At 47.8% G+C, this 15,755-nt stretch overlaps 1 protein-coding gene across 13 annotated transcripts in view; it reads right to left on the reverse strand.

Annotated features, from left to right (window-relative positions):
- UNC80 (unc-80 homolog, NALCN channel complex subunit) overlaps nucleotides 1–15,755 on the reverse strand; it is a 162,411-nt gene that overhangs the window by 31,338 nt on the left and 115,318 nt on the right. For all 13 annotated transcript variants that reach the window (XM_083471252.1, XM_083471260.1, XM_083471256.1 and 10 more), the window contains 12 exons: nucleotides 15,630–15,719; nucleotides 14,804–14,905; nucleotides 14,417–14,597; nucleotides 13,831–14,099; nucleotides 13,280–13,414; nucleotides 12,409–12,547; nucleotides 10,811–10,907; nucleotides 8,993–9,163; nucleotides 8,543–8,635; nucleotides 7,503–7,538; nucleotides 6,910–7,128; nucleotides 4,708–4,908 (listed from right to left, as the gene is read on the reverse strand). In XM_083471252.1, coding sequence (XP_083327378.1) covers nucleotides 4,708–4,908; nucleotides 6,910–7,128; nucleotides 7,503–7,538; nucleotides 8,543–8,635; nucleotides 8,993–9,163; nucleotides 10,811–10,907; nucleotides 12,409–12,547; nucleotides 13,280–13,414; nucleotides 13,831–14,099; nucleotides 14,417–14,597; nucleotides 14,804–14,905; nucleotides 15,630–15,719 — 1,733 coding nt within the window. The remainder of the gene's footprint in view (nucleotides 1–4,707; nucleotides 4,909–6,909; nucleotides 7,129–7,502; nucleotides 7,539–8,542; nucleotides 8,636–8,992; nucleotides 9,164–10,810; nucleotides 10,908–12,408; nucleotides 12,548–13,279; nucleotides 13,415–13,830; nucleotides 14,100–14,416; nucleotides 14,598–14,803; nucleotides 14,906–15,629; nucleotides 15,720–15,755) is intronic.

A 15,755-nucleotide genomic window follows, 5' to 3' on the forward strand; every position in this document is an offset into this window, starting at 1 on the left:
TATCCAGATCAACAATCGAAAGGAGTGGGAATTGGTGTGTATATGCAAGAAACTAACAACATGGTGTCCTGTGAATTTGTTTTAAACAGACATACTGCAAATGGCAATAGTATGCTTATCTTCCACTGATTTCAAAGGATATATATTCTCCCCAAAATGTAGGCTGATTGCTGCTTCAAATCTCTATGGAGAAGGGTATTCTGAATTTGTCCATCAGAAATAAAACACCAGATTTCTGCTGGGATTTTGAAATCTGAAGTAGAATCCAGCAGATCTAGTACAATCATACCTTGGAAGTCAAACAGAATCTGTTTGACTTCCAAAACGTTCAGAGACCAAAGCACGGTTCTGATTGGCTGCACGAAGCTCCTGCAGCCAATCAGAAGCCATGGAAGCCCTGTCGGACGTTCGGCTTCCAAAAATAGTTCACAAACCGGAACAGTCACTACTGGAAGAAAACCATGGAGAATAGTAGTGATAAGGAACTATGATAAGGACTTGATTCTGTGATTAAACCAGAGTTCTCCAGTTCAGATGTAGCGGACAACTATGGCTTAACACAAGACAAGAATGAAGCACCAAAGATGTCAGATGCCTGAGGGAGAGGTGGGTAAGAGAGGAATGCTCAACCCCAACCATGGTTTATAAAGCTGGGAAGTAGTGGCCAAACCCCTTTGCATCCTGGCTTTTCCTATGACAAGGGATAATTATAACAAGTGGACTTTCCAAGGTTCCAATCAGAAAAACTTCACAAGCAGAATTAGCTTGTCTTCCTGACACAATGTCACTCTCGGAGAGCAGGAAGGAAATTCAACATTCAAGTCCCTAGGGTACTCCTTAATGCTTAAAAAATGAAGAAACAATATTTTTTTTAAAAAACGGGTAAGATTTGGAAAACAAAATAATAGTTTGGGATGACACACACATCAAAATACAATTCAGTTTCCATTAACATCATTTTGATACACACTGGTTACAGGAAATAAGGGGAGGAATAATGTTTAGTTTGTTTAGTTTGTTTCATCTCATTGGGAAGATGAACAAAGACAGTCTTGATATGGATATTTGCCCATGCAGATAAGAAATCATTAAATCAAATTTATACAACTTTAGCCTAGTTCCAGATTACTTTTTCTGGGAAGAAACTTCTTGCATGATACGTCAAAGACTAGCAAATGTATTGGGGCATAAAACTTTGTGGACTGGATCTCACTTTGTTAAATATTTTTGGGGAAATCCCCTTAGCTTTTCCATGTCTTTTCCATGCCTTTTCTCACACGTCTTTTATCTAAGCAGCTATCTAGGTACAGTGGTGCCTCGCAAGACGAAATTAATTCGTTCCGCAATTCTCTTCGTCTTGCGGGTTTTTCGTCTTGCGATGCACGGTTTCCCATAGGAATGCATTGAAAATCAATTAATGCGTTCCTAGGGAAACCACCTTCAGGCCAGGTCCGGGGACAGTCTGTCCCCGGACCTCTTCTGAAGGCTGGGGGGGGGGGGACAAGGGCTTTTCTTCCCACCCCCAGCATTTTAAAAAGCCCTGGGACAGCGGAGGACTTCTCCGCTGTGCGGGGCTATCTTAAAATGCTGGCGGGCGGCATTTTAAATCGCCCCGGACAGCGGAGGACTTCTCCGCTGTCCGGGGCGATTTAAAAGCCCCTGGGAAGGCAGGCAGGGGGGACAAAGACTTTCGCCCCCTGCCCGCCTTCAGAAGGTGTTCCCGCCCCCTGCCCCACTTCGGAACAGCTTTCCGAAGTGGGGCGGATGGGACAGGTGTCCCGGCCCCCCGCCCCACTTCGGAAAGCTGTTCCGAAGTGGGGCGGCGGCGGCAGGTGTCCCCGGCCCCCCGCCCCACTTCGGAAAGCTGTTCCGAAGTGGGGCGGCGGCGGCAGGTGTCCCCGGCCCCCCGCCCCACTTCGGAAAGCTGTTCCGAAGTGGGGCGGCGGCGGCAGGTGTCCCCGGCCCCCCGCCCCACTTCGGAAAGCTGTTCCGAAGTGGGGCGGCGGCGGCAGGTGTCCCCGGCCCCCCGCCCCACTTCGGAAAGCTGTTCCGAAGTGGGGCGGCGGCGGCAGGTGTCCCCGGCCCCCCGCCCCACTTCGGAAAGCTGTTCCGAAGTGGGGCGGCGGCGGCAGGTGTCCCCGGCCCCCCGCCCCACTTCGGAAAGCTGTTCCGAAGTGGGGCGGCGGCGGCAGGTGTCCCCGGCCCCCCGCCCCACTTCGGAAAGCTGTTCCGAAGTGGGGCGGCGGCGGCAGGTGTCCCCGGCCCCCCGCCCCACTTCGGAAAGCTGTTCCGAAGTGGGGCGGCGGCGGCAGGTGTCCCCGGCCCCCCGCCCCACTTCGGAAAGCTGTTCCGAAGTGGGGCGGCGGCGGCAGGTGTCCCCGGCCCCCCGCCCCACTTCGGAAAGCTGTTCCGAAGTGGGGCGGCGGCGGCAGGTGTCCCCGGCCCCCCGCCCCACTTCGGAAAGCTGTTCCGAAGTGGGGCGGCGGCGGCAGGTGTCCCCGCCCCCCCGCCCCACTTCAGAAAGCTGTTCCGAAGTGGGGCGGCGGCGGCAGGTGTCCCCGCCCCCCTTCGGAACATCGTTCCGAAGTGGGGCGGCTGGGGCAGCTGTTCCCGCCCGACCTCCCCATTTCGGAACATCGTTCCGAAGTGGGGCGGCTGGGGCAGCTGTTCCCGCCCCCCTCCCCCCTTCGGAACATCGTTCCGAAGTGGGGCGGCTGGGGCAGCTGTTCCCGCCCCCCTCCCCCCTTCGGAACATCGTTCCGAAGTGGGGCGGATGGGGCAGCTGTTCCCGCCCCACCTCCCCCCTTCGGAACATCGTTCCGAAGTGGGGCGGATGGGGCAGCTGTTCCCGCCCCACCTCCCCCCTTCGGAACATCGTTCCGAAGTGGGGCGGCTGGGGCAGGTGTCCCCGCCCCCCTCCCCCCTTCGGAACATCGTTCCGAAGTGGGGCGGATGGGGCAGCTGTTCCCGCCCGACCTCCCCACTTCGGAACATCGTTCCGAAGTGGGGCGGCTGGGGCAGCTGTTCCCGCCCCCCTCCCCCCTTCGGAACATCGTTCCGAAGTGGGGCGGATGGGGCAGCTGTTCCCGCCCCCCTCCCCCCTTCGGAACATCGTTCCGAAGTGGGGCGGCTGGGGCAGCTGTTCCCGCCCCCCTCCCCCCTTCGGAACATCGTTCCGAAGTGGGGCGGATGGGGCAGCTGTTCCCGCCCCCCTCCCCCCTTCGGAACATCGTTCCGAAGTGGGGCGGATGGGGCAGCTGTCCCCGCCCCCCTCCCCCCTTCGGAACATCGTTCCGAAGTGGGGCGGATGGGGCAGCTGTTCCCGCCCCACCTCCCCCCTTCGGAACATCGTTCCGAAGTGGGGCGGATGGGGCAGCTGTTCCCGCCCCACCTCCCCCCTTCGGAACATCGTTCCGAAGTGGGGCGGATGGGGCAGCTGTTCCCGCCCCCCGATTCGGAACAGCGTTTTAAAATGCTGTGGGTCGGCAGCGCTTCGCTCCCGACCCCCAGCATTTTAAAATCTCCCCGGGACAGAGACTTCTCTGCTGTCCCTTGGAGATTTTAAAATGCTGGGGGTCGGCAGCGAACGCTTCGCTCCCGCCCGCCAGCATTTTAAGATCGCCCGGGGCAGGCGGGGGGAGGCAGGCGGGGGGGGGGAGCAAAGACTTTTGCCCCCCGCCGTCCTTCAGAAGAGGTCCTCTTCTGAAGGCCGGCTGTGGGCGAAAGTCTTTGCTCCCGACCGCCAGCATTTCCCTATGGGCTTTCGTCTTGCGATGCAAGCCCATAGGGAAATTCGTCTTGCGAAGCGCCTCCAAAACAGAAAACCCTTTCGTCTTGCGGGTTTTCCGTCTTGCGAGGCATTCGTCTTGCGGGGTACCACTGTAACATGTTTCAAGATCCAGTATGTTCTCACACTCAAATGACTAATCTGAGCCATATGTTTGCTGATGTAGCTAAAACATGCTAGAATATCATGCAGGAAAAACAGCACTGAGGGTGTTCATCCACACTTCTGCCTGTCCCATGCCTAGAAAGCACGGGTCTAAGCGCTTCCCGCCTTGTCCCACCCCTTTCCCAGGGAAAAACAGCTCTTTAGTGCTAAATCAGTGCAAACATCAATCTGGAGAAAACTGTAATTGCCGTTTGCTCCATCTGAGTGATAAGAGTGTTTTTTCCCAGGGGAAAGGAGTAGGACCAGAGGAAGTGTGCATGAGCCCTGTCTCAATGACTTCTGAAACGACCTCATTTTTCTTTGCCTTTGCAAAATAAGACTATTCATATGGCTTTTTAAGCTCCAGAAAGTTTAGAATCCTGCATTTAAGTGCATTTTAGTACAGTTACAGACAGAGTTACAACAAAACGTATTCACGGTCCTACAGAATTTATATCACATACGCTTCATTCTTAAAATCATGAGATTTTAGAAATGACAAAATCAACAAAAGCATTATTCCTGGGCACCTGTTTTGTGGTGGATGTTATATTTTTACCAGTTCTGCTACGGTTCGTCATAAAAGATGCATTCCCTCTATTGTTGTCTCACAAATGTGGCCGCATGCATATACAACAATAGGAAAAATACATTTATTTATTTTTTGCTGTGAGAGTTCAGTGCAGCAAAACACTGTCAATAAAATGACATACCCTTCCTTCAAGGCTTGCAACAACAGAAACGGACCCCTGTAGGTTTCCGTCATACATGCTCACCTCAAAGTAGGCATCTTGTGAATTTTATTGAACATACGATCCAATCGCTTTAAGATGAGGATTAAGGCAGGCCTGACTGCCTCGGCCGTCCAGTCAGTGATGGGCAGCATCTCCATGATGTATCGCCGGAGCCCACGGCTCTCCATCGTCTGGGTGTCGTAAGGTGCCAGCTTCAGAAGGGAATGTGCAATTTCTGCCAACCTAAAATTACTGCTCGTTAAGAGGGAAATCTCAGATTCTACCAAGTGAGCCCCTTTGTAGAGAGCCACAACCACTGCACAGTGGGAAAATACACCCCATTCAAAAGAACGTTAAGTGATCTAAGAACACAACTTCCAGCACACTTGAGGCTCACAGTGAGCCAGAAGCGGGTCACCATTTTGGCCCTGTGGGTTACGGGGGGGATGGGGTGGTGGTGGAGGGGCACAAGCCCATAGGCATGACCAGAACCTGCCGTGCCAATACAGATTAACACAGAGACATTAGCACTCAGTTACACATGTGTGCACATACCCCACATGGGTGGATAGAAACACAGGGAGGAGCCTCCCTGAGAACGCATAGCACCATTGAATTTGTGCTTCCCAAGCCTAGCTGTTTGTGGCTGGGGGGCACAATTGAAGTGGGGAGATAAAAGCACGGGACAGTGATCCTAACCAATGCACAGAAGATCACTACCCCCCCATGCTACCTGCCCCCCAGAGCCCAGTTGATGGGCTGATGGGCAGTAGTGAAAAATGAGTGGAGCTCTCTAAGGTTTGGTGGGCTGCAGAGAATGGCTGTGGGCAATGGGCTGGCCACCACTGCAACACTTCATGGCAAAACTAAAGGAACATAAAAACTTAAGAGACTTAAACCTATGAGTGCACCATCAGTTTCACTTTGCTCCAGACAATGTCTGAGTGGCTCAGCAAGAAAATGTCCTATGCATGTCTTTCTATCATTTTTCGTAACAAGATTCAAAACAGCCTCAGCTCAGTTTTAGTTCTTGATATTCATAAAGACTAAAGTAAGTGAAGCTGTTAAAATACACAGACCAAACTTTCATGAAGCTGCAATCACTGAGAGAACTTGCTTTTAAAATGTTTACATGAGGAACCTCAACCACAATAGAAGCAGCTATTTGTTTCCACAGCCAAGGTAAGTATTACACTAATTCAACTGGAGACACAGCTTAAAAAATCATAAATCAATGGCATATATTGAGTAACAATGTATCAGCAGGTCATGAAGAAAGTGAGAAACCTCTTGAACTCCATCCTGTAGATGTAAAAACAGCTATAAAGCAACCACATGTAGGATCCAAAAATGCACAAATCAACTGCCCAAGGATTACAAGTAACAAGGTCAAGGGCTCTCTTCCCCTGATATTACAAATAAGTGCTAAACATGGATGCCAGATTTGATGGAGATATAGATAGCTATATAAACTAAAATATGCACCAGCTGTTTGCCTGAACTTGTAAGCCCTTTGCCATCAGCTGCAATTAAAACAGGAAGCCTCTAAATAATCATAGTTTCCTATTTCATCCAAAATGGAAACCTATGGTTAATAGCATCAGAAAAAGCCAAGATATTAAAATATAGTTTGCACTTGATGTATTAACAACCTGGCTTGTTGCAACACTAGTATACAATTTCCTACTTCAGGCAACAGCGGACACTAAGGTTAATTAGTAGTTTCCTTGTTTTATTATGGGTCACATGACAGAAGTGGCAAATAGGTTCTGTGCACAAGTAGGGGGCTTGTGTACATATTTAGGCTTAATAAACTGAGCTATGATAACCTGTTATTTCTGATAAATATATCTTACTAATTCCACATGGTTTCCCCTTTTGAACAACCAACTCTTTAGGGGTGGGGCTAACGGTTTCAGCTAAAGCAATACAAAGAGCTTGCAATTTAACAAGTCTGGGTGTAACACAAAGCCAAACTATGGCCTAGCTCCAGGTTGTGCAGCAGCAGCAGCAGGACCAAGGGATGAGCAACGCGCACACACGTTTATGCTTAGCCATGTTTTGATGAGCTTATCTGTTGTCAAAAGCTTTAGGATTCTCCATAAAGGTGTTGTGATAACATTAAATAAAGCTCCTGCAATATATTACCACATATGCTTCAACAGTTTGATATATGTTTTACATATTTCATATATATACTGTACATATTTCAGACATATATTTAATGTGTTATTAAAATAATACCTCATATGAGACTTAACATCCAGCAGCTCTAAGGAAGTCACTCTGGGTTCTCCAGCTAGGTTCTGCAAAATCTTCAGTCTGGGGCCACAGTGTTTATAGAACTCAGTACAGATATTCAACAGGGACTCACGGGGTCTCCTGAACTCCTCCCTAGCAATGCGTTCATCTAGCTCCTCGCGCTGAATGCCTTGGCCTTCCTCCAACAAGTGAAGGTTTTCCCTGAAGGGAAAGATGCAGAATATGAAGGTGCAAACAGAGAAAATGCACTGATAAAATAAAAATGTGTATCTGAAGAAGTGTGCATGCACACGAAAGCTCATACCAAGAACTAACTTAGTTGGTCTTTAAGGTGCTACTGGAAGGAATTTTTTTATTTTGATAAAATAAAAGATTGTAACGAATTCCTCCTTTTGAACCCATGAAAATCATGGCTTGGCAATTGACAGAAAATGAAGAGTGAGCAGCTAGGGAGACTAGATAGAGATAAAAAGTCTATTGTTGATTTCCCCTTGTAGCAAATTGTTGACATTGGAACCCAGGGAGAGAGAAAACTGCAGAGGTGCTAAGGAGATTGGGTGGCAAACTTACAGTACCTGATAAAGTGCAGTTTGGCTCCTTGATCTGGGTATCTAGAAATACAGAGGGAAAATGGTATAAGGGAAAAGACAGAGGACCTTAAATACACTTTGGACCCCTTCAGACAATGCTCCCACAGCATGTGGTGAGCATGCCTTCCCTCCCAACACACTTATTCTGCTTTTGACACCACCTGACATCCATGCATGGGTGTAACACTTCAATGGAGTTGTCTGTGCATGAACTCCAATCCATAAATGCTCTGCCTCTATGCCCAACGGGTGTTCTAAACTCAGAATACCCCATCAAGTGCAGAGGCAAGCCTTCACCTTAGAGGTGATGGGGGCAGGTGGAGAGGTATTGGATTGCTTTGGTTCAGTGCCCAACAGGTGCTCTGAGCACCTGAAGTGGTTGTTCCTGACAGTGCTCAGGCAAAGTTGCCAGCCTTCAGCCAAGAGCAGAGGTGGGTGGCAGAGGCATGGAAGATCGCATCTGCACCCAATGGATGCTCTGAGCTTGGGTAGCCCACATGACTCAGCCTCCTGTCTTCAGCTTAATGCAGAAGGGGAGAGGGAGAGGCACATTGGCTTGCCTCTGCCTGGAGCTCCAGCCTGAGGTTCATCTTGCTCAGTAGAACTTAGATCCCCTCTTGTCATGGGGAGGGACGTGGGGTGGGTAGGATTACTGGACCCTATGTATGTTGTGTGTGTATACAGTTTCATGGGGAAACAAGGAACCTCCTCTACACACACATGCATTCTAGCTCTGCTCTCCAGGTGCTGTAAACAGATAACAACATATAATTGTCTTCTCTTTCATGTTGAGCTTGCAAGTTTCCTGTGAGTATTGGGCAGGCTACTGCTGGAAACAAAAGAAATTGGGAAAGATGGGCCTTTGGCTTGATCCAGCAAGGCAATTCTTACGTTCTTCTCCCAAAGCCATAGTCCCAAACTCCATGTTTCCCCATGAAACTATGTGCACACGCATACAATATCATCAGGAACGTTAGGAACTGGAGCTTGGCTCAGCAAGTCATAGGACAGCCCCAGTTAATTACCTAGTATTTGTTCCAGACGACATAGTATGGTTAGCAGTAGTGGTTCCTTTATGGCCTTGATCACAGCGACTCATCTGAGGGGCAGTCATTGGCCTGTTTAATGGGGGAAAAAGGCAGGGTCAAAAACTAATATCCTGGTGACAATTTTTGCATTTACCACAGAAATGTGAATTTTTATCACCCAAATGCTGTGATCAAGGTCCAGTATTTGCTTCTGACCTCTTCACCTAAACAGATTTTGCCAATTAAATATTGAAATAAAACACCCCACACTTTTTGTATCATATTTGAAGATTGTGCTGATCTGAATTCTCCTTTGGCAATTCAAATCAGTCCTCATGAAAAAACACCTATCAACTTTTACAACAGGGACTAACATGAAATAATTTCCTTGTGTTCTTCACTTCCTACGTTCTCCATGGTCACAGTCACAAAAGTGGAGCAGCTCACCTGGTAAGAACTTCCACACTGTACAAGAGGGCTTGCAAGGATGTAGCAAGAGCAGCTGTAGCAGCAATCTCCTCTCGAGCCGCTGTCACTGTCTCCACTTGGGAAGTTTGCCTCTTGAGCCTCTGAAGGTAACAGGGAACCAGGGCTTCAAGGACCATCAGCATCTGAAGACTGAGCCCATGTGCATCATGTGAGGATGAAATCAATCAAACCAAGCGTGCACCCAAGCATACAGAATTCTAATAATTTGAACAAGCCTATAACTTGCTCCCTGCTTCTTCGCACAGCACTGACGGGCTTGGATAGCTTCCTTGGAGCAATATTTTGAGTTTAACAGTTTAATAATTAAAGAAATTATGATTATAGTATTAATAATTACTAAACAAATGTTTAATTGAATAAAAATGCACTGCACTGTTAAAAACCAGGCAGCCTACCTGAAACAATCAGGGTAGGTGCTAAGAGTAAAATGACAGCTCTAAAAAACGTTTCACGATCCAACAAGAGGAGCCATGTGCATATGTTGGGTGCTATGTCATGTTTACTGAAGTAGAACAAGCAGTGCACAAGCGCAATCCTAGGCATATGGTCTTCAAAGCAACTGACAGTCTGAGAAGCAAGCACAACTTCAACTCCTGAACAGCTCTTCTATTCCCTAGAAATATGCACACAATTTAAAAACTTTTTTAAAAAGGCAACTTTGGAAAAGGTTTAAATCATACATAGGGCCATAATTTGCTCATATTATACCTCGGTTTTTGAACAGCTTAGTTCACAAACAACTTGGAATTCGTACACCGCAAAGACGGTAGTAGGTGTTCTGGTTTGCAAACTATTTTTGGATCCAAACGTGCTCCATTCTGAGTGTTGCACTTCCATTTTGAGTGCCACACTTCTGTTGCCTGCTCTCTTGCTGCCTGGCCTGGCCTTCTCTGGCTCAGTGCTGCAGGCAACATCCAGAATTGGAGGTGGGAGCGGTTGATGCTGCAGTGGCGGCAAAGGTGGAGGAGGGACCCAGCACCGGGCGGCATGCGAGCGGGCAAGGGATGTCGCCACCCCCCAGGGCTGGGTCCCTCCGCCACCATTGCCACTGCAGCATCAACTGCCCGATCCTCTGGTACCAGGTGTCACCCATGGCCACTGCTCCAGGCCCCAGAGCAATGCCAAGCGGCTAGGCCCCAGCAGTGACTGCTGCCACTTCCCCTCACAGGGCGTGGGGCGGCACGGGCAGGATGCAGGTGCTGCCGCTGCAGGATGAGTTCTTCAGTGAGGAGAACGTGCCCAAGTGGCGGAGGCTGCTCATGCCAGCCCCGGAGAAGGTGCTGGACGGGGAGGGATCCAGAAGGGCTGTGGGGGGGGGAAGCAGTTTTAGGGGGGAGAAAGGGCTGGCAGGGGGGGGGGGAGAGAAGCCGACTGGCTCCTCAGAGAGATTTTTTTTTGGCCTTTCCTCCCCCCCCCCTTGAACTCCCCCTTCATGCACCTGGTGCACAATGACAATGGGTAGATCACTGCCAGTTTTTGATACTGGGTAGTAGATTGCAGCCTGGTTTATTGCTTTCATTTTAAGGATCAATGGTCTTGTTAGATAGTAAAAGTAATGTTAAATTGCTGTTTTAGGGGTTGTTTTTAAAAGTCTGGAACGGATTAATCCATTTTGCATTACTTTCTATGGGAAAGTACGCCTTGGTTCTGGAACGGACTTCCGGAATGGATTAGGTTTGGGAAGCAAGGTACCACTCTCTCTCTTTCTGCTAGGCTCATGCCATCAGAGTTTTATTTGCAAATGCACTCAAACTCCAACCCCAAAACATAGGTTACCTTCTGAATGACTCAGGGGCATATGCAACAACTGTTACACATAACTTTATGGCCTCGCTGATGGAAAAAGTCAGGTCCTCGTTGCCGTAGCAGAAATCTGCAAAGGGGGGGGGGAGTAGATTATAAATTCTGTGAAATGGGGGTGACACAATAAGGAGGAGAGATCTATTCAACAAATCAACAGCAGCCCAGTAAATTGATTACTGAACTGTAATCCGATATTCTGTGGGCTTAGCCACCCGCTCACCATGATTTCTTAGGCAAGTAATTCTCTTTCTATTGCAGATCTTGATTTGTATAATAGGATTTATCCCTGAAGGTTTTTTATGGTGATAATAATGGCACAAGAGTAAATTTGACCTACAATGAACTTTAGCAGTAGGTTTGGTTATTAACCTAAATATATTGCAGCTGGTATTGGCTGGTTAGTTAGCACATAAGTTAGCAAAATTAAATAACACCCACCCACAACAGACTTTTGGCCTTAGCAATCTCCTTAGCACTGCCAGGGCAAGATCCTCCCTTCCCTGCTCACTTCCTTCCTGCTAACAGTGACGGCTCCTAGGCACCATGTCCGATGTTGCATACTTCTCAGCTCTCCTACTTTGAGCAGGACACCCCAGAATTACAGAAGTTATCCAGACTTCTGATTGGATCCCAGGTTGTCCTATTTTGGCTCCTGCGCTCTGGTGCAAGTTAGCTGGCTCCCATTCAGACATTGTTGGACTCTCCCATCAGCCCTAGCAAACAGTGCTAATGGTCGGGCATGATGGCAGCTGGAGCCCAACAACATATGGAGGGTCACAAGTTCTCCATCCCTGTGCAAAATGGTTTGGAAAAGGTTTGTCAGTTGGAATTGTCATGGCAGCTGAAACTGTGCATGTCAGAAGAACTTCGGCTGCTGAACAACAGTTCAGCAAGGAAACTGTTTTCCCACAAGGAAAATGCCAGCCCTTCCACTAGGCAAACTGAAGCAACTGCCTCAGGAGGTGGGCAGGCGTGGTGGCATATTGAGCCCTTGGACCCACCACTGGTTGCCAACAAGTCCTGCTGCTGCTGCCCACCGAACAGCAAGACCTCTTGTATCCAGCGCCTGCCTTGCTCTGAGTAGGCCCTCAGAACAAGACATTTTTCCTGGAGTGACTATGAAATCACCTGTGCCACTGCTGCAGCGATGCTTACTGTTAAGAGTTAAGGAGGCAGGGGGTTGAGAATGTAGAGGCTTGACAGAAGCCTCACTGTGCTTCAGGAGGACAGGCAGGTGTTGCTATTATGGGAGAGTTTGTGTGTATTGCAATGGGCAGGTCTTGGGAGTCTGTCCAAAACAAAGGTTGGATGAATGGACAAATTGTGGCAGACAATAAGTATTGTATTTTTAATGCTTTATAAACAGTTTTGTGTACTGCCTTGGACTGCCAAAAGGCCATCTATAAATAATTATATAAATAATGTCCTTCATGCTGATAAAGTGGGGTGAACACATTGGCATTTTAAACCTAAATAAATAATAAGAGTTGAAGCTTAAGTATGTTCAAAGGTTATCAGAAAAGACATATTTATTTCATAAAAAGGCTAATTCAAAGAAACTTTGGATATACCTAATGATTTTAGAGGCTTTTCTGCTTTCACTAGTTCCAGAATGTCCAGGTTGTCAGGAGTGTCTCCTTCTAAGGACTGCAGCAGATCAAACAGGCACTGAGCCGATACGCCTTTGCTGGGTGCATTGTTTGTTGCATCCTGCATTTCAAAAAATAAATGTAATTCTGATTTTCAGGTTCCATTTACATTTTGTTACACTTACAGATGGAAGTAGCATCATATGTATATAGTGATATGTTTTACAAAAATTCTACTAGCTTGAATCCAGTACTACAGGGTGATTGTATGTTACATGTGGAAAATGGAGATCCCACCCCCCCAAGGTGGTCTAAACTTCTGAGAGAGATACTGAACACTTTCCTGTGAAAGATCAGGAAGTCAGTTCCATGAGCCCCACAGCACTGTCAGGATCAGGCTGGGATTGGTAGGCCCAAGCAGAGGAGGAGGAAGAACAGACAGAGAGACGGCTGAACTGTGGGAACCTGGGTTGAAGGAGGGCAGGTTACCTTTTCCGCCCCAACTTCAGCCATTTCGCAGGAGAAGCGGGGATGCCAGATCCTGCTTTGTGAGAGCCTCAATGGAAGTTGGGGAGTGCTTTGATCAGCCAATATGGGATGCTGAACAGGAGGTGGCAGCAACCGAACAGGAGACTGAACAGGAAGATGCAGCCCTGTCACCTAGAATTAGGTGCTGCATTCGTATATGGGAGCAGGAACCCCTCCCTCCCTCCCCCCCCCCCCGGTAATGGAACATGCGCTTGCAAGCTTGGCATTCCCACAAGATGAGAGAGTTTTGCAAGTGAGTGCACCATGAGTCATCTTTAAAATCTTGGAGGGAGGGGAAAGTTGTTGGGAATCCATTTGTACTCACAGGAAACTCCAAGAGAGGAGCCACACTGGCAAACAATTGTAGTACAAAGGGCTTACGATGTAGAATGTAAAATTGACGGCAGGCAAACTCAATTGCTTGACGGAGCTGTGGGTTGCTTTCGTAGTCAGCATATACCTGGACAGAGAGAAAACACTAAAGGTACTATTTGATTGATAGGCATGACGACCCATTGCAAAGTCACACTCTAAAGTTTCACTTTTCCTCCTGTTCATTGGATGGATGGATGGATGGATGGGTGGGTGGATGGACAGACAATTTGGATTTCATATTTCTCTACAAAGCCACGACAATGTGGCTCATGTCCTTAAATCATGTGAAGAACTGAAACGCTATGTTCTGAAGTGACCAAGTGCAAGGAGCAGATACGGCCAGTGCAAGAAGCAAAATCAGTACCCTCTCTCCACATCAAGGAGCTCCAAGGCAAGTTTAACGTAACAGGACTTTCCAGCTTGATCAGGGCCCTTCACAGTTGCACAATTGACTTCATGGCTAGTTCAGGCCTGTTCATTTCTCTCTGGTGAGAGACTCACCTGGAGCATAGTGGGGAGAATCCACTGGTACCCACTGAGAGAGAAGAGGTGGTTGAAATGTACGGCTGTGTTGATGACAGTGGCAGCATATTGCCTCAACAGGGCACTGTCCTCAGGGTGCAGGATCAGGGCTCCATTGAACACGTTGAGGAAGAGCATAATTTCATCCCCCCAGGGAAATTCACTAGGCATCCCGAGAAACATCTCCTCTAGCAGTTTAATCCAGAGGCTTTTCTGAAGGGTGTCAAGGCCAAATAGCTCCTTTCCAGCTATAAGAACAAGGTGAGCAACATGAGTTTCAAACACAGCAGCTTGCCTCAAAGATGAATAAACACCTGACATTCCAAGGAAAATCTCCACTGTGAACCATTGCCCCTGCAGATATGCTGACAGCGGGTGGGGAAATGTAGTGGCTGCTTTGTTTACATATTAGATAATAAAACACACCACTAGATCCTTTAACTTACATCTTTCTGATCTGAAAATAACCTTGTTATATTATAATAAATATTAATGTTATCAATTGGCATTTTAGTGTACTCAGTCAGCAAAACAGAGCTACTGGAGTTGCAGCCAAAGGCTGTACCTTGCGGATCACTGAAGAGTGAGAACTCGGCATCAATGGCGCTGCGAGGGAAAGAGGGCAAGCGGAGAAGGTCTTCTTGCAACAGAGACACATGAGACTGTTTGTGAGCAACGGGGATCTTCTGGGTCAGAGAAATGAGGAACAGAACCCGACCCACTTCTTCAAGCTTGCGTGTGAACACCTGGTAAAACAGCCAAAGAAAGAGTCTGAAATTGTGTATGCACACATAAAATGTATACATTGACACAGGAACACTAGTGTCCAAAAACACACCCACAATTAGGTCTTGAATCTGACACCTAGTTAACAGATGCTTTGTTCCACTTATACCCCTAGCCTAAAGCAAGTAATAATAGATGCACAGCTATTGGCAGGGGGACAGAATACCTGTTTCTGAATGAGTTCTTGGCCCCTTTCTGGGTTCATGTGTACCAAATTCAACTGGGGAGATACTGATCTTCGAAATGGATAAATATCACGGACATAGGTCTGAAGTGGAATGGGGGAAAAAAAGAAAAGAAATATATTTTACCAATAAAATAATGCAATTTTAATGTAATAATGAATGTTCTTTAATAGTAGCTGAATGCTGTGCTATCTGTGGTTACTCATCTAATGTCTGTGCATTAAAAACAACAACAACAACAACAACACCCAGGTGAATCATCCATGTTTCTGACTCTAAAACTGGATGAATGCTCTTTACTCCAAAGTTTTAAAATTGTAAGACAAAATATTTCTTGTAACACATCTTTTTCCAAGATGGTGCAATTTACATAGAAAAGCACAGTTGTCAATAGCAATGAAGGGGACGCGGGTGGCGCTGTGGGTTAAACCACAGAGCCTAGGACTTGCCGATCAGAAGGTCGGCGGTTCGAATCCCCGCAACGGAGTGAGCTCTCGTTGCTCAGTCCCTGCTCCTGCCAACCTAGCAGTTCAAAAGCACGTCAAAGTGCAAGTAGATAAATAGGTACCGCTCCGGTGGGAAGGTTTCCGTGCGCTGCTCTGGTTCGCCATAAGCGGCTTAGTCATGCTGGCCACATGACCTGGAAGCTGTCTGTGGACAAACGCCGGCTCCCTCGGCCAGTAAAGCGAGATGAGCGCCGCAACCCCAGAGTCGGTCACGACTGGACCTAATGGTCAGGGGTCCCTTTACCTTTACCTTTACAATAGCAATGAATGCATGAAATCAGCTCACAAAACATTGTCTCACCTTATTATAATGAATAAGATTCCATCGTTTATCCATTAAGAAATAGTTGGAAGATTGGGATTCAGATATGTTAAAAAATTCCAAACACTCCTGAAATGGAAAGAAATAAGCAGCAGCTGTTATCTT

Source organism: Podarcis liolepis, assembly GCF_965112155.1.
Source record: "Podarcis liolepis genome assembly, chromosome: 1".
Taxonomy (NCBI): Eukaryota; Metazoa; Chordata; class Lepidosauria; order Squamata; family Lacertidae; genus Podarcis; species Podarcis liolepis.